An 18,279-nucleotide genomic window follows, 5' to 3' on the forward strand; every position below is an offset into this window, starting at 1 on the left:
AGCCTCCCTTGCTTCCAGTGAGGGGTGGGACTCCACTTCCTAACATCGGCTCCAGTCCCGCTTCCCGCCACGGCCTCCTGCCCACCCTCCTCGTCCCCGTCGCCCACCTTGGAATCGAGATACTGCTGAAGCAGCATCTGGAGCTCTGTGTTCTGCTTCTCCAGGGAGTTGTTTTCTATCAGCAGCTTGGCCCTCTGCGTCAGGACGAGGCTTTGGGCGGAAAAATCCATTAGAGGCTCATCGAACCCTCCAAATCTACCAGGCAGGGGCCAGGATCTCTATGTCTCTGTGCCAGTTGGAGCTGGGAGAGGAGCCCCGAAGCTTCACCCACCCGAGCAACCTTCCTGCCCCGAACACACCGGGCTGGGAACCGAATAAGGAGCGAGGGGCCAGCCACCCAACGCCACATGACCCCCCAACGGGAGCTTTCCCTCCAAAGACAGCTTTTGTCTCCAAGCCAGGGGGTGGCAAATGTGGCCACCGCAAGCAGGATCCTTCTCCACCAACTGCCTGGCTCCCTCCTTCTCCTGGGCTGTGACCTACACACTTACTGGTATTTCTCCAAGGCCGTGTACAGAGCGTCCCAGAGGTTCTGCGTGGCGTAAGGGAGAACCGTGGCCAGGGCCTCCCAATACGCAGAGTCCTTCGAGGTGTCTCGCACATACTTCACCACCTTCACTGGGGCCGGGGCGTCCCTGGGGGTTAAGAGCAGCAGTACCGTCACCCCCACCTGGCACCCCCCAGGCTCCCACGCAGCGCCAGCCACAGTGCCTGTCCCTCCTCGATTTGCTGCCTGCAGACCTGTCCCCTTCCCACTCAGCTGTGCGAGTGTCTCGGTTTACCGCTGATTCTCAGAAAGTGCACATGCCTATCATCAGTGTCCCTGATTCTGGTGCCATTGTCACCTTTGTGAAAGCATCACTGGGGTTCTATCCACCCCCCTTCTCTCAGCCAGTTTACCTCATTGGCTTTACATCCCACTACGATGCCTGTCTCCTTCACTAGTGCATCCAAACGGCTCTCAAATTCCAGCATCCCCTCGAGGATAGCCTTGACCCAGGATATCAACGCCTCCACCTAGACGAACCTTCCGGCTGCTCTCCTTGTATCCAGCGTCACCCCCATCCCTGCCACCAAATGGATCTAACATGCAAGCCTAATCATGGCTCCCCCACCGCTTAAGACCATGTTGTGGCTCCGGTCCACCCAAGAGTAAAGGCAAAGGTCCCGGCCATGGCAGGCGCGGCTCTCCAAGATTTGGCCCGGCTCCCCTACCCACCGGTCCCACTTCCCAGGGAAGACTCTGACACCAGCCACACCTCTGCCACGATTCTCGAACACACCAGGCCTTTCCCCACACTGTGACACCTTGAAATGCTCTCTCCCCCACTGTATCCATATAGGAAAACCTGGTTCTGGTGCGTCTCTTCCTAAAGCCCTCTCTGACTGCCGTTGGTGACACCTGGTATAGGCTCTGACCATGGTTCCGATCACAAGGTGTGATCTGCACGGGCCGACACAGTGCAGACCCCAGTGAATGGCCGTGGAATGAACGACGAATGAGAAGATGCAAATCGCTTCTACGCCCCTTCCTTTCATCCATGTCCACCGACGCCTCCAGCCCTCCCCATCCCTTTGCTCCTGCCCAGGTGCTTGCCCGGCACTGGGATCTGCTCGGCCCCGGCCCAGCCTGGCTTCCCCAGGCCTCGGGCAAGCCCTCCAGCACCACACCTGGGCTTCCTCAGACCCATGACAAAGGCCTCCAGGATCTTGAGGACATCATTGGGGTGGATGAGCGTGGGAGAAGGGGGAACCTCCTTCTCTTCTGGCTCCCCTCCCACAAGGCTTTCCTCCTTCTGTCTCTCGAGGTCTGTCTGCTCTCCTGGGTCCAGGGCCGACATCGGGCTTGTTCGCTCCTGTGGGAAAGATTCCAGGGGCTGATCTGGAGAAAGGCGCCAGGGTGACTATGGATTGGGGCACTCAACAAGTCTAAGTGTATGAAGACAGAGGAAAAAAAAAAAAAACAGCGAGAAGTTTACAGAAAGTTACAGAACAGATGCAAAGGTAGATGTTTTCAGGAAGGAAGAAATGGTGAGGGGAAAGAGTGGAAAAGAGGGGGCATGGGATCTTCCAAACAGTGATAATCCTCTATTTCTAGATCGGGATTCATAGGTGTCCATTCTATTGAAATTCAAAAGGCTTACGCTGTATGTATGTATATTTTTGAATCATAATACATGTTACTCTTGAATTTTTAAATTCAAAAGAAGTCTTCCTCCTACTCCTGTCTTGTAGTTCATTCAGTTCAAACCCCACAGGCAAACCTACGTCATCTGTTTCTTATGTATCCTTCCAAAGAAATACTACGGTCCACGCTTTCCCTCCTGTTTTGACAAAACGATACTCTCCTACATGCACAGGTCTGCACGTTGCGTTTTTCACATACCAATAAACCTTAGAGATCTTTTCGCATAAATACGTAAAGAACTTCTTTGTTCTTTTTTTTTTAACATTTATTTATTTTTGAGAGACAGAGAGAGACAGAGCACAAGTTGGGGAGGGGCAGAGAGAGAAGGAGACACAGAATCCGAAGCAGGCTCCAGGCTCTGAGCCGTCAGCACAGAGCCCGGTGCGGGGCTCGAACTCACAAACCGTGAGATCAGGACCTGAGCCGAAGTCGGACGCTTAACCGACCGAGCCACCCAGGCGCCCCTGTTCTTTTTTTTTTAATTGCATTAATATTCTGTTTTGTAGATGCACTACTTAGTAGGTAATCAAGTCCTTCAAGATGGAATTGTAGGTTGTTCTCACTATTCTCCCATTTCAAGCAGGGCTGCAGTGTATAAGCTACAAATAAACACATTCTTTCAAATGTATTGAGACATATCTGCAGAATGAAATCCTGGAAGAATTGCAGGGTAAATACAGTTTTGTAATTGGTGCCACCGAACGGCCCTCCACCCCTCCACGGAGGCTGCAACAATCTACTCTCCCAGCAGTGCCTGTTTCCCACACCTCGGCCATCACTCTGTGCAGTCAAACTGGCAGAGTCTTGCCAACCTGACGGGTGAAAATGGAATTGGGGCAGTTTTAATTTGCACTTCTTTTATTACGAGAGGCCTGCTTACCTTTTCATATGTTTAAAAGTTATCTGTATTGCCTCTTACAGGAGATATTTGTTCATATCCCTTATCTGTCCCATGGAGTTGTGGCTGTTTTTTCCTGATTGGTTTATATGAGTTCTTTGTATATTAAGGAAACTGGCCCTTAACTGCAATGTAAGTTAAAAAATATTTCCCCCCACGCCTGGGTGGCTCCGTCGGTTAAGCGTCCGACTTCGGCTCAGGTCATGATCTTACAGCTCGAGGGTTTGAGCCCCATGTCGGGCTCTGTGCTGACAGCTCGCAGCCTGGAGCCTGCTTCAGATTCTGTGTCTCCCTCTCTCTGCTCCTCCCTTGCTCTCTCTCAAAAATAAACATTAAAAAAAATTTTTTTTAATTCCCCCCAACTGTCATCTGTATCTTCACTTTGCTTATAGTGATTTTTGCCTTACAGGATTTTTTTGTTAATGTCATCAAATAGATCTTAGTTTTCCCTCTTTACGGCTTCTAGGTTTTGTATACTCAGGCAACTCTTTTTCATTTTTTTTCAATCCTTTTTTTATTTTATTTTATTTTATTTTATTTTTTTCAACGTTTATTTATTTTGGGGACAGAGAGAGACAGAGCATGAACGGGGGAGGGGCAGAGAGAGAGGGAGACACAGAATCGGAAACAGGCTCCAGGCTCTGAGTCATCAGCCCAGAGCCCGACGCGGGGCTCGAACTCACGGACCGCGAGATCGTGACCTGGCTGAAGTCGGACGCCCAACCGACTGCGCCACCCAGGCGCCCCTCAATCCTTTTTTTAAATTAAGTTTAAATTAAGTGTAAATTAAGTTTATTTTGAGAGAGAGAGCGTGTGCACATGGGAGGACAGAGAGAGGGAGACAGAGAATCTCAAGCAGGCTCTGAGCTGTCAGTATGGAGCCTGACGTGGGGCTCGATCCCACAAACCACGAGCTCGTGACCTGAGCGGAAATATGATGCTTCGCTGACTGAGTCACCCAGGAGGCCCAGCCAACCCTTCTTGAAAGCATGTCAGGATTCTCCCCCCAGGGGCCAGCAATACTAAAAATAATTTTTAGTCAAGTGTTAGGGATCAAAATATTCAGAACTTGGTGGGCCCAGGGCTCATAGTGGGCTGTGAGGGAGAACAGCCTCTCATCCCCAGCCGTCCTTCCCACCGCAAATAGAAAAAGTGACAATATTAAGGAAAACACTAAGTTAGCTCTCTCTGACATAAAGCCCTCACTATTTTTCCAGGAGTATTACCCAAAGACAACAATGCCCTCTGGGGGCTTCCAGAATTTCAAATGCTCTCTTTTTGATTGAACTTCACTTTACCTGACTGGAGGGTGAATGATGAACTCGGTATTTGAGGAAGAAGTTCACCAGTTTGTACAAGTCGTCCTCACTTTCAATCCCAAGGGCCTGGGGGAAAACAGGAGGATGGCTCAAACACCAGAGCAAGAAGGCCCCCGGCTGCTGCGGGAGTCCAGAGACCCTCAGCTCCTAAGAGCGGGAGGCTTGTCTTGTTCCCCTGAACATCCCCAGCACCCGCCATGGCCCAGAGTGAGGCCATTCAACACTGGGGAAGCACAGCGAGACCACGGCAGAACAGAACAACGTTGCTCAGAATCAGGAACAGCCCGATACAGGCCTGGTGGGTGTAAGAATGCTAAAGGAGGCTGAACACACATCCGACTTTAAGGGTGTAAGGGAGAACCCACAGTCTGAGAGCTGGGTCGTGAGGGAGAGAAGCTGGTAGAGGAAGCGCCCGGGGTGGGAGACATCTAAACTCCATGGCCAATTTGTCGCATGGAGAATAAGGAAAGGGAAAGATGTGCCAGCCCAGGGAAGCCCCGGAAGACCCATATCTACTCCCAGGACAGAGGAAATGTTGCAAAAAACATAGGGGGCTGTCTTGGAATGAGGCCCCCGCCACCCCCCGTCAACTCAGCCCAGTGGGACTCACTGAGAAGATGGCGTCCAACTTGAGCAGATAGCACTCGCTCTTCTCCAGGGGACGGAGAAGGCTCAGCAGCTTGCTCTCTATGAGGAAACCCTGAGAGGGAAGAGGGTATCTCCAGTCAGACACAGGTTTCGGAAACCAGTGCTCGGGTGTGCAGCCTACCTCTGTATGACGAGCCAGCGGTGACTCCACAGAGCAGGACCTCAGGGATGAGACTCGGGCAGCAGGGGCCCCAGAGGAAGGCCTTCCTAGGATGCCTAAGGGGCCCTTCCCAGGGGCAAACCCAACGCTCACCGTGGATTTAGTCCCCGCCCCCCCCCCCCACCTAAGAAAGGGTGCTGCCTCATCTCACCCACAAGCCACTGGGCAAAGACCTGAGTTCTCCACAGCCGCCCAGACCTCATCGAGTCACAGATTCTCACCCGTCCAGTGTCACTGCACTCCTGTGCTAGCCCTCAGATATCTACAGGACGGGGCGGTAGGCACAGAGCTGGAGGAGGGGAAGGCACGGAGGCAGATGAACACGCCGTGTCACAACACGGTGCACGCAAAGTTGGGAGTGAGTGGGAAGACTGGGGGCCCGGCACCCACTCTGAGCTGGGAACGCCTGGGGGAGGGCCCCTGGCAGAGGGGGCCACCGGCACAAGCCTGCAAATAGAGAGAGGAGTACCTGCCTGCCGTCCCGTTCAGCGGGAGCCCCCTCAGCGACAAGAGTCGGCTCTTGGCCAAAGACAACTGTCCCAAGGGGACGGGAGGCCGGCAGGCCTTGCATCTCCTTTAATCTCCGCTCAGAACTGCAGGACCTAAACGCACACGGGTCACGTCCCGTGACGCCGCCCCCCCCCCCCCAAGCTGAGCCAGCCCAGCACACCCTTCACACTAAATCTGGTGGGTTTGCTAACACACAGAGCAGGTGGCCAAAGCCTGACACACCCAGAGTCACCACAGACTGAGCTCCCAGACAAAGGCCACATCAGTTGTGGCCACACTACTTGGCAGGTGGGTTCACAGACGGGAGGCTGGCGCCCCTTCTCTTGCAGAATGAGTTTTTTTTTTTATCAGCAAGGTGCCTGTGGACCGACCTGGCCCACACCTGGCCGCCCCACTAAGGGAGGACCCACTTGGCAGCTGGGGCAGCTCTGAAGCATGGCCTCTCGGGGTAAACGACCCCAGCTCTGCTCCCGAATGCCTGTGCACCCCCGCCTCCGGGCCACGTCCGGCCGGGCCAGGGTCGTCAGAAGCAGCACACGAGAAGCAAGGGCAGAAGGTCAGCAAAGCCACCGGCCGGGAGTCCCTGTGGCGCAGCCCCGTGCAGCCGGCCTCACCGACTCGTCACACAGGAGCATCAGGATCTTTCTGGTCGTTTTCATGGAAACTTGCTTTGGCAGGTCGAGGTAAGACTCTGTTTCTGAGGTGGCCTCCTCCATCCCCTCCTCTTCTGCAGGCGGGGCAGAGAGAAGAGAGGGTGGGAGAGAAAAAGAAGATAACCGCTTGGCCTTGTTGGCTTTGAGAAACAGCCGAACGTCCTTCCTTGAGAAAATTTACCTCTTAAAAAGCCGAAGAAAGCCTGGTGTGTGGGGGAAAACAGGAGGGCTGGGGATTGGAATAAGAGACTACTAGCCGGAGAATTCTGCCATTCTATAACCCTTCACTTTCCTAAGTTTCATCGACCTGGAAACATCATACTCAAAACCCGGCCGTGACCAGGGAGTGGAAGGGAGAGGATGAACCTATTTATAGGTTTTACTAGTTTGCTCAAAAGATTAAATGAGATAAGATAAATGAAAATAGTTTGAAAAGTACAAGATGCCAACTTGCTGGTGGAACTACAAAATGGCGCCATCCGTATGGAACAACACCCAGTAACGTCACAGAGGCATTTGCCCTTTGATCCAGCAGCCCTGCTTTTAAGGGGCTAGCCCAACAATTCACCAGGAAACACATGCGAACACAAACGCACGCAGCTATTTATCGCTGCATTGTTCGCAATAGCACAAACAAGCAGACGAAAACCAGCCAATATCCCAAGTGGCCACCAACAGAACACTATTGGGATAAGTCATAGCACGGCCACACGACACCATGCCAAATAAAAACGGAGGAAAGAATGTTTCTTCTCACTACCATAAACTGATCTTCTCCAAGATATTTTGTAAGTGAAAAAAGACGGAGAAAAGCGTCATTTAAAAAGTGGGTCTACATGGGGCGCCTGGGTGGCTCAGTCAGTGGAGCGTCCGACTTCGGCTCAGGCCATGAATCTCATGGTTCGTGGGTTCAAGTCCCGCGTGGGGCTCTGTGCTGACAGCTCAGAGACTGGAGCCTGCTTCGGATTCTGTCTCCCTCTCTCCTGCCCCTCCCCCACTCACACTCTGTCTCTCAAAAATAAATTAACGTTAAAAAAATGTTTTTAAAGTGGGTCTACATAAATACAAATATATACACATACATACATACATATACATATTTGTTTTAAAAAGCAATGGAAAGAGAAACCATACATTTTTAGATAACTACCTATAGGAGAGGGATAAAATAGAAGAGAGAGGATAAAGCTTCTTTGAGTATACCTTGTTCTGTGCATTTGACTTTGGAAACATGTCAGTATTCTACATAACTATAAAACAAAATTAAGTTGTAAAAAGCAATCCCTAGTTATCAAAAGTAAAACAAAACAAAAGGACCTAAATATGTATTCAGATGGTGACCTAACCAAATGGAAACTATTCGAAGTGACTTCAAGAGACGGCCATCTGTGGGGCACCTGGCTGTGCCAGAGGGACCCGCAAGCCAACACGAAGAGACTCCCACTGGCCAAAAATGGGACAATTTGGGCACCAGTAAGGGAAACTAAGTGCAATAAACCAAAACACGTCAGATGTGTTTAAATCCAATCTGTAATCGTAATAATACTCGCTTTAGAAAATGCCATTGGTCACTCTTGGAAGATGCTAGAGACCCAACCCATTTATTCTGAAAGCTACTAAATAGAGAAAGGACAAGCATCTGTTCTGCTTTTCCTGTATGAACTGTACCTCGGGGTAGCAAATAGCTGATGAGGAGAAGAGTCTCTTTTCAGAAGTATTCCAGCTAGTAAATGAAGACATCTGATAGAATTTAGAGTGTCACCGTTTTGCAACCCCTAAGGCCATTAATGGATCTTAGACAAGGACTCCCAATGGTTGCTAGCCTCGCAAAGAGACACCCTGATGTTAGTTTATCCCAATGGAAGCATGCCACGGTGTACTTAGCAAAACTACACTGACCCTGAACCTGATCAAGCTTCTAGATAGAACTACCAGATTATAATGGAGGGAAGAGGGTAAAGCTATAGGTTAAATTAGAGACTCTGGACCTCCCAGCTACGAGACCTCTTCTCCCCCTTCTCTGGCCTTCAGTTGGCTTGTCTGTGAGATGAATGTGTCGACCCTACAGTTTTACGGGCCCCCCAGCTCCAGGACTCCATTCCAGATACCTGTTTGAATCAGCACTTCTTCTAATATCTGTGTAGCAGACCTCTGCTGCTGCTGAGATATAGGTCCCACATTCCTCAGGAACCAGAAATCAGGTGCGGTCCAGGGGAGCCCCAGATGCTGGGTGTGGATGATCCTGTCCACATCCAAGGCTTTGCTTATCAGATCCTTTGCCTCTTCTTCATTCATCAGCCAAATCTCTCGAAACCGCTTGTCATCAAGAAGAGCAAAATGCCTGTGAAGGAGAGTTGCTCAGCGGACCCTGGGGCCTGGCCAGGGTGCCCTCCGTTAGCAGTAGGGCGAGAGCTGGGGCAGCGCCGGGGTGCAACCCGGGCCCGGGGCCGCCGGGCCTCACCCATGATAGCCTGGAGGCCATCCCCACAAGTCTCAAGAGAAGGCGGGTGACAAGCCAGTACAGGGGGCGGAGAAGACAGCCCGCTAAGACTCTTAGTGCCTGGGCCCACCTCTGTTCTAGGGCACGTGCCGTGGGAGCCAGGTCCCCAAGATACCTCATGGCTTTCTGTAGCTCCTTGAACTGCGTCACAAGGCGTATGTAGTCGGAGGTTAGTGACTGGTTCTCCTCCTCAAACTGTCTGATCTGCCTGGTGTATTTTGATCTCAGGTTGTTAAGTATATCATGCAGGCTGGGAGGAAGGGGAGAGAAGTTCATCTGTAGCTGAACAGAAGCTGTGACGTACGTTCCCCTCAGTTGCTTCACACGGCTCTACAGAACCCAGGGTCAGGTTAGCGCAAGCGCCGAAGATCCTCCCATTTGTTCCAAAACCCAGCTGCCCTGATGGCGATCAAAGAAAGGAAGGCAGCAGGAGGTGAGGGGATTGTCCAGAACTAAACTCATTTAGAACAGTCCAGAAGCCCAGACCCACTGAGGGGCAGTCTCCTGCTCAGGAGTGTGACTGAATCCTTCCCAACACGCCATCTGGGAGTGTGTCCACATCCTCAACTTCACAGTATTTAACAAGCGTATCTCAACTATTTCACTGCCATGATTTGGATGTTCATTTCACTTCTAAAACAAGAAAACTAGAAAGGAAAAATATTAAAACCTCACGGCACAAGTCTATGATATATGAGTTCTCCATCCTCAAAAAGCTGACACAGGTCACAAGCCCAATAACTCATTCATTCATTCATTCATTCATTCATTCATTCATTCACTTGAAAGGTCTCTCGCATGCCAAGGATCTGTTTGAATCCAAAAGATGAATACAAGGCATATGTTTGGACAAAAGGCACTATCGGTTCAGCCAGAAACAAAGAAAAACAAACACTCGTCGCAGTGGAGTGAAAGCACCGTGGGGGTGGTTTACACAGGATGCCAGGGAGCCCAGAGGTGAGGCAGGGAACTTATCCCGGCCTGGAGGCAAGGGGAGTGGTCGAAGGTTCCAGCACAGAGAGAGACAGTGATAGCCTGGTCAAGGGCACTGGGAGTCCGGGCATGCCACGGGTCCACATCTCACTTCTCTGGGAGAGCTGTGCGTGGAGACTCGTCTCATGAAATATGCGTGGCAGGCATGGCTTTTAGACCCAGGACCGTACTTCAGACTTTATACCAGTGCACAGGTGTCTTATGTCAGCGTCCCATTTACACGGGCATAGAGAGTCTGAAGGCCTACATGTTTTCAGTTTAAAAATTCTAAAAATAAGGTTTTCTCTCTTAAGCACCATTCTGAAAGAATCATAAGCTCCCTAAACACACAAACACCCATTCTTCGTGTTTTTATCCTTAATAAAATGCAAAAACAACTTAACTTGGACTCTGATAAAAAGCAGCATGTAGGGGCGCCTGGGTGGCTCCGTTGGTTGAGCCTCCGACCTCGGCTCATCATGATCTCGAGGTTTGTGGGTTCGAGCCCCATGTCGGGCTCCGTGCTGACAGCTCAGAGCCTGGAGCCTTCTTCAAATTCTGTGTCTCCCTCTCTCCCTGCCCCTCCCCTGCTCGGGCTCTGTCTCTCAAAAATAAATAAAAATTAAAAAAAATTTTTTTTTCCTCTTTTTTTTTTTAAAAATTTTTTTTTTCAACGTTTATTTTTTTGGGACAGAGAGAGACAGAGCATGAACGGGGGAGGGGCAGAGAGAGAGGGAGACACAGAATCGGAAACAGGCTCCAGGCTCTGAGCCATCAGCCCAGAGCCCGACGCGGGGCTCGAACTCACGGACCGCGAGATCGTGACCTGGCTGAAGTCGGATGCTTAACCGACTGCGCCACCCAGGCGCCCCCCAAAAAAAATTTTTTTTAAAAGCAATATCTAGTTCATTTTCTTAACTACGGCATTCTAGGAGACGATCCACATATAGGTGTAAAAAAAAATGTTTTTAGGTAGCCATCCCAAAGTCTTTTTCCCAATGTCACCCGGTAAAGGAGCGCCTATGTGTCATCTAACCACAGAAGCTAATAAAACCAAAACATAACTCCAGGTGCATGCTGCAGGTCTGGGCAGGACAGGGGACAGACAAGAACAGGTGGCCGCAAGGGGGAAGGAGCTCAAGAAAACATCACACACCGTCCTTAGTGACTGGCTGGCAGCTAGAGATGGAGGGGGCAGGGGTGGAGGAGGGGGAAGCCGGGAAGGCAGGCAAACTTGGTTTCAAAACTTGTCCACTGGCCTTGACAGCAACTGTCCAAGCTGCAATGTCTCCTGGAAGTCCCAGACAAAGCGAGGAGGTGGGGTCGGGACTGGGGAGATGAGCTGGAGTCATCGAGAAAGAAGTCCTACTCAAAGCCATGAGACTAGTGTAGAGGGTGGATGGGATACAACCAGAAAGCAAAAGGGGGGAGATGCTTTCTGGAATATCCTATCAGGCAAGAAAACGCAGAACCACCAAAGGAAGCCAATTAGGAATCCGCTGAGAAAGAAGAGCAGGTATTTTAGAGTCATAAAAGCCAAAGCAGAAAAATTCGGAGATTCGGTACCAACAACAATCGGATGAGGCCTGACCGGGCAGCAGCAGGGTCTGCTGATAAGGGAGACGCCAGCTCAAAGTCAGAGGACAGAGCCAGGGAAGGGAGGGTGGGGATGATGCCACTCCTCCTTCTGCCCTTCGGATCAAAACCAAGGTTTGCCTCACGTACCTCGGCCCACCTCCCGCCCTACCAACTTCCCCTCTCCCAGGATGCAGGCTCTTCCTGCCTCCTGCTTCCTTGCCTTCAGACCTTCATTCCTGGCTCTAGCACCGCCAACCCCAGAGGCTTAACTCCTTTTTCCCAATTCGCATCCCTCCCCCCTTCCCTGTTTCACTTCTTCTGGAATCCTTCCCAGGGAACTCCTTCTCACTGACTGTACAGAAGTGTGGCCATCACAGATGGATGGAGAGAGGGCGAGAGAGGGCGAGGGAGAGGAGAGATACAGAAAGATACACACTACACAATCCCTGGTGGTAGGAATATGGTGTTTTTTACGTTTTTATCTTCCTTTCACTTGGGGTACTTCCTAACTCTCTAAAATGCACATGTACCACTTCTGTAATAACAAGTTGAGAATGTATTCTACAGACAGCTCTGTGCGTATGCAACGTGAGACAGCGACACGAGTACCTACGTCGGTATCATTTGCGATAGCGAAGGATTAGAAGCAATCTAAACGTCCATCCACGGGGACATTAAGTCACAGTATATGCAAGTGGAGGTTAGGCAACCTTAGAAATAACGTGAAAACTCTTTACGAATCGGTATGGAAACACCGTCGGGATATAAAACGGCGTGTACGGAAGGCTATCATTTGGCTTAAAAACAGAGGGGGGGTGGTGAGAGGATTTGTGCTGGTATGTGGTTCAAGAAATTCTGGAAGAAACAAAAGAAATGAATAATGATTACAGAGGTGGGAAAGAGGGACCACACAAAATGGGGGATCAGAGACAGACTTGCTGCACATTCTTTCCGGAGGGTTGGGGGGGAGGCCGCTGAAAGTATTACCTTTTGCAAAAAGAACTCTTTTAATGAAGAATTAGCTAAGTTTTTAACAGCTTCCGCTCCTCCGGAAGGGAAGGCTTCATCCCCAACCCCGTTTTCAGCATGGAAGGGTCGATGGTCTGCGGGCTAGCTCACCGACTGATCTTCCTCTTCTGCTGGGATTTGATCACCACACTCTCTTCGTCTCTCTTCTTCAGCACTTGGAAGTTGTACTCCAACTTCTCTTGGTTTAGCTGGTAGGTTGCTTTCATCTGCTGAAGCTGTTGCTCAAGAATCTAAAGGTTAAAAAACAATAATAATATGGACTGGCCCTAGTATCATTTGCCATGCCCGGGGGTCCCTGATACTTGATTCTGGAGTCATGTCAGATGACACAGAGGCACAGGTGTCTCCACCTGAATTCTTAGAAAATCTGTCAGTAGAGGCAAATGAAAGGCCAGCCAGAAAAAAAAATACATCATTCGGCTGCGAGCTCAAGCCTATGTCCCTAAAGCCTAAGAGAGGGGACAGACCCTTCAAGCGTGGCCCCCTCCGCTGCTCTGCACCAGACCCTCTGGAGATACACGGCGCCCCACTGAAAACACCATACAATATTGCCACAGACTCTTGCAACGTCCCACTCGGACCTTACATTGGCAGTGTTAGTGTTTAGCAAATGGTGTTCATTTTAAAGGAGGACAGACACAACCATTCCTTCTTTCTGGATTTCTGTTAGCTATGTTCATTCATTCAGCAAATATTTCAGTGCCTGATAAATGTCGACACTTCTCCAGGTGCTGCTGAGGAAACGCTGGTGGAAAAGGCACAGTCTAGCCCTCGCTAGGAGATATTAACAAGCGGTGGGGACAAGAAGTAAGAGGTGGGGTAGGCGCAGGGCAGCATGCGACTCTCTGTGGCCTAGAAGGCCAGGCAGGCATCCCTGAACAGTTGGCATGAGCGTGTCTAACTGAGACCCAGAAAACGAGCAGGAGTGACTCAGGTGGCTACTCAAAGGGACACTTACTCCAGAGAGGCAAGGGGAGTGAGGTGCTTTGGGGAAATCACGAGCAAAGTAGGGTGTGAGGTACGAGGCTGGGAACGGTCAGAAAAGAGGCTGACAGAGCAGCAGGGCCCTATCAAGTGAGGACTTAAAGCTTTATCCTGAGATCCATGGAGGGCCACGAAAGATCTCAAGCAGGAAAGGGCAGTGACCAGTCCGGGCAGTATAGAAAGATCACTTTGACAGTTGGTTAAAAAAAAAAAAACAGGGGCGCCTGGGTGGCGCAGTCGGTTAAGCGTCCGACTTCAGCCAAGTCACGATCTCGCGGTCTGTGAGTTCGAGCCCCGCGTCAGGCTCTGGGCTGATGGCTCGGAGCCTGGAGCCTGTTTCCGATTCTGTGTCTCCCTCTCTCTCTGCCCATCCCCCGTTCATACTCTGTCTCTCTCTGTCCCAAAAATAAATAAAGGTTGAAAAAAAAATTAAAAAAAAAAAAAAAAAAAAAACAAAACCAAACAAACAAAAACTGCTGAGAGCAGGGCAAGGCTAGAGGCAGGGCAAAACCAGGCAAGCTCGGTCCTGCCTCTCCAAGTGGAAATGCAGGAACAGAGGGTGCAATTAAGCGTAATCAGATCTTGGCAAAGCAGGGACATGTGACATGTGGCGCTCTTTCAAGCCTCCTTCTCCCTCATCTGCCTCCACAGGGCTACAGAGCCTTGCCAAGGAATCAACATAGCAAGTGATTGGAGCGCCTGGGTGGTTCAGTCAGTTAAGCATCTGACTCGTGATTTCGGCTCAGGTCATGATCTCACGGTTGTGAGATGGACCCCCACGTCGGGCTTTGCACTGAGCGCGGAGCCTGCTTGGGACTCTCTCTCTCCCTCTCTCTTTGCTCCTTCCCTGCTTGCCCTCTCTGCCTCTCTAAATAAATAACGTTTTAAAAAACACATAGGAGTGGTTCCAGGCAGCTCCCCCTAGACCCCTGGGTCATCCTCAAGGAAAGTAACTGGCTAGGAGGTGATGCAGAGAACAAAAGCACTGACACTGATCCCCTGCTGTAAACGAGAGAATTAGTCCAGAGTATCCAAATATCTACCTAGCCCAGGGAGTTCTAAATCTCCGTTATGGGGCAGGCATTTGGATGTCTTTTCAGAACAGAAGCCTGCAATACCTGTCACAGGTGGCCAATGAGCATACAGGTCGCCGGGATTATAACTAACTGTACCTCTCAATTTCCATACTGGCTTAGTCAACTTTTTAGTTACTTTCTTCTAATTATACGCTTTTCTGTATAAAAAGTTTTCCTGCTTGTGAAAGTAATATTTGCTCGTTGTAGAAAATGTGGAAAGTACAGTAAAGGAGAAAGAAGGAGAAGACACAGAAGGGGAAGAAAAATTACCCAAATTCCATCTCAAAGGGGCATCTTCTGTTAACATATCGGCATGTTTCTTTCCAGTGTTCTTTACATAGCTGAGATGAAACCATAGCTACAATTTTATATGCTATTTTTCTCCCTTAATATTATTTTTTTTAAATTTTTTTTTCAACGTTTATTTATTTTTGGGACAGAGAGAGACAGAGCATGAACGGGGGAGGGGCAGAGAGAGAGGGAGACACAGAATCAGAAACAGGCTCCAGGCTCCGAGCCATCAGCCCAGAGCCCGACGCGGGGCTCGAGCTCACGGACCGCGAGATCGTGACCTGGCTGAAGTTGGACGCTTAACCGACTGTGCCACCCAGGCGCCCCTCTCCCTTAATATTATAACGAGAATTTTCCATGTTAGTTTTGGCGATGTTATTTTAATGGTGCGTAATATTTTTATATACTGTAGTATATTTTTATATACTATAATATTTTATATACTATATATATACCATTTATCATATGTAAAATACTTGCAATATTTATCATATGCCATACTGTTTTACCATTTCCCTACTGTTGTACATTTACATTGTTTTTGATAATTCTTAATATTATAAAAATAATGCTGGGACCAATTCTATTTAAAACTTTTGGGGTATTTCGTTTATTTTCTTAAGGTAGATTCTCAGAGGTAGAGTTACTAGGTCAAAGGCTGTCAACAAATTGCTTTCCAAAAAGCGGTCTACAGTTTCCACTCCCACTGGCCGTGCGTGCAAGTGCCTGCTTTCGCACACCCCGTGGGCACGGAGCACGGTGAGGGGCCGGCCGTGAAGCTCCAAGCACAGGCCCTCAGCCCTCAGGTAGGGCGTGGACTTGAACAATTTCCCGAAGTGGCGAATATGCCGACAGTACAGAAACTGCCTCATTTCGAGTGTGATTGTCCTGGGTGGTCCCAGGCTGAATCACTCTCGGCCTTGTCCCCTTCTAGGGATGGGCCTGCGTGTGTTCAAGGGAAAGGGAATCTCAGCACCTCTTCCTGCAAACTCGCAATGACTTATGCCCCCGTGCTCCAAATGCAAACAGTGCCACTGCTTTAAATGTGGGCAGCCCTGAACACCGGGAGGCCACCGACCTGTGAGTTGGCTCAGGACAAAGTCCAATAGAAAAGCTTCTTGTTGGGTGGAGACAATCTGGGAAGGTACGAACACCCACAGAGAAGGAAGGTCTCCAGAGCTGCTCTGACTTGGAATGACAATGAGTGGCTGTTCGGTCTTGACTGACGCGTCAGGGACCCCGAGACCCAGGGTGAGAGAGACCCTGGTGTTTCCTCTGGTGACGTCCAGGGACCTCTTTTTTTCTTGCAGCTTTGCAATAAGCCCCTGTCACTATCACACATTTCCCAAAGGGATCTGGCCATGGAACGGTTTTTGCGTTTGTAGCAAAGTGAGAACACGCGAGTTACAAATACAAGCTCCATCACGTGAACATTCATTCGTGTAAATTCCACTCTTGCAGGCAGATTGTTAGATAACACCATGAAAATGGACTCTGTACTTTTCCTACATAATACATCTTGAAAGGACAAAAAAGAAAAGCGCCAGCTCACTTTCTTTGTTCGTTTTATGAAACTACCACCAGTACCTCACGTAGCCGAACGCAGTTCAGAGTTCAAAACTCTGAACTGAAGTAATCAGGCCACGTCTTTTCTGTCGTGGCCTGAAAGAACTCACTTCTGATCCGATCTTATAGGCAAAACAACACACAAAGAAGCCCTGTCACCTGACTGTGTTAATTTGCATGTCTCTGCCTGAGCCTGTGGTTAAATATTTATTAGCTTTCCCTTGTGGAACACATCAACTCCTGCTCTTCGCTAGACTATGTCCGCAGGAGACCGGTGCCTAAAAGGACTAGCAAGGCAACATGCACTATGAGATCTCGACCGGATCACAGATCAGCCCCTCCGTCCCCCCAGCTCTGGTCCAAGACCTCTGCTGGCCCCCCAGTCATGATGCCACTTGGGAGTGATTGGCAGTGCAGTCAACGAACTTTCAGAACTAACAGGCTTGTAGTCTCACAGAACAGCAACCACGGCAGGATGTTCTATGAATTACATCACCCACTACTTGTTTTCAACACCTTCCGCTCAAGATAATTTTGCTCCCAGGGACTCTGTCGTTAACTATCTCAGGTTTGAGTCTCACCGTAAAGCCATCCTTGGTGGCCACACACCGAAGATAGTTTTATACCTTTAAAATTGTAATTGATTGTGTTCGCCGTCTGGACTTATTCTTCAATTACCCAAAGGTATTTTTGCCAAGTTGTACTTTATGTTCCCAAGACGGATGGTGACCCATTGTGTTTGGTTTTTGTGAATAATGTACGAAGATTACGATCTTTACGTAACAGTTAACGTTAACAGTCCCTGAAGTTGAACTAAACCACTTTCCAACCTTAAGAGCACATATAGGATCTAAAATAAAAACATTTGCTTCCTGCATCAAGAGCCAAGTGTTTCCAGTAGTCTTATTTGGGGGGGGGGGAGGGGCAGTGTGCTAAAATCCTTCTCGAGGGCATCATGTCTATAGGCTTCTCTCTGTTTGTTAATAATGCAATCTTGCTGGCAGGAAGCGCTCGAGAAGTATACATTCTCTCTTACTTCTTGTACTTTATCCATCAAACCAAATCTATGTGCATTGGATCCTTCGTACTTTTGCGGTTTGCAAGCTTTTACTTCTGTATTTTAGAATGGAGCCAGTGCCACGAATGACTTAGGAAGGGTGAATCTCACGTGAGCTGCAAGTTGTATCTTCTTGACAAAAATCGCTGCTATCTGACTTTCCTGACTAGTGAAAGTATACCTAAGAGGCACGAGGATAAAGTTTGATCTACTAAAATATCCCACATATTGCAATATGGTGATCCCCGATTTGACTATCTGTTCCTGGTTAAAGGGTAGGAGGGTACAGTGTACTCCTGGTTTCCATTCTAACACAGGAAAGAACTGTTGTGCACAGGAACTGCACACACTTCCCCACTCTGATTATCTCCACCTGCCCGCCTCCTGCACACGCACACTCCACGGGGGGCGTCCAACCAGACAGGGTGAGCCAGGAGATCTTGTCCCCCAGACTCTGCCTCTCTGTCCCTCGTCTCCCTAGTCTTACATCACTCCCCACCCCCAAAATCTCCCCACGTTCCAGGATTTTTTGGCTTTGTTCAAGCATTTGAAGATTAGATTAACAACATGAGGTTGCACTCCTACAACTCAGTAGCAAAAATAATAATAATAATAAATTAACCAATTAGAAAATAGGCAAAGGTGGGGCGCCTGGGTGGCTCAGTTTGTTGAGCGTCCAACCCCTGGTTTCGGCTCAGGTCATGATCTCATGATTCGTGAGTCTGAGCTCCTCATCGTGCTCTGTACTGACAGCGCGGAGCCTGCTTGGGATTCTCTCTCTCTCTCTCTC

The 18,279-nt window shown here is 49.5% G+C and overlaps 1 protein-coding gene across 3 annotated transcripts in view; it reads right to left on the reverse strand.

Annotated features, from left to right (window-relative positions):
• Positions 1 to 18,279, reverse strand: part of DRC1 (dynein regulatory complex subunit 1) — a 41,303-nt gene that overhangs the window by 1,342 nt on the left and 21,682 nt on the right. For all 3 annotated transcript variants that reach the window (XM_023252025.2, XM_045054829.1, XM_023252026.2), the window contains 9 exons: positions 12,606 to 12,745; positions 9,052 to 9,186; positions 8,545 to 8,777; positions 6,398 to 6,510; positions 5,076 to 5,165; positions 4,445 to 4,531; positions 1,732 to 1,916; positions 552 to 695; positions 108 to 210 (listed from right to left, as the gene is read on the reverse strand). In XM_023252025.2, coding sequence (XP_023107793.2) covers positions 108 to 210; positions 552 to 695; positions 1,732 to 1,916; positions 4,445 to 4,531; positions 5,076 to 5,165; positions 6,398 to 6,510; positions 8,545 to 8,777; positions 9,052 to 9,186; positions 12,606 to 12,745 — 1,230 coding nt within the window. The remainder of the gene's footprint in view (positions 1 to 107; positions 211 to 551; positions 696 to 1,731; positions 1,917 to 4,444; positions 4,532 to 5,075; positions 5,166 to 6,397; positions 6,511 to 8,544; positions 8,778 to 9,051; positions 9,187 to 12,605; positions 12,746 to 18,279) is intronic.

The sequence above is a fragment of the Felis catus genome, chromosome A3 (assembly GCF_018350175.1).
Source record: "Felis catus isolate Fca126 chromosome A3, F.catus_Fca126_mat1.0, whole genome shotgun sequence".
Lineage (NCBI taxonomy): Eukaryota > Metazoa > Chordata > Mammalia > Carnivora > Felidae > Felis > Felis catus.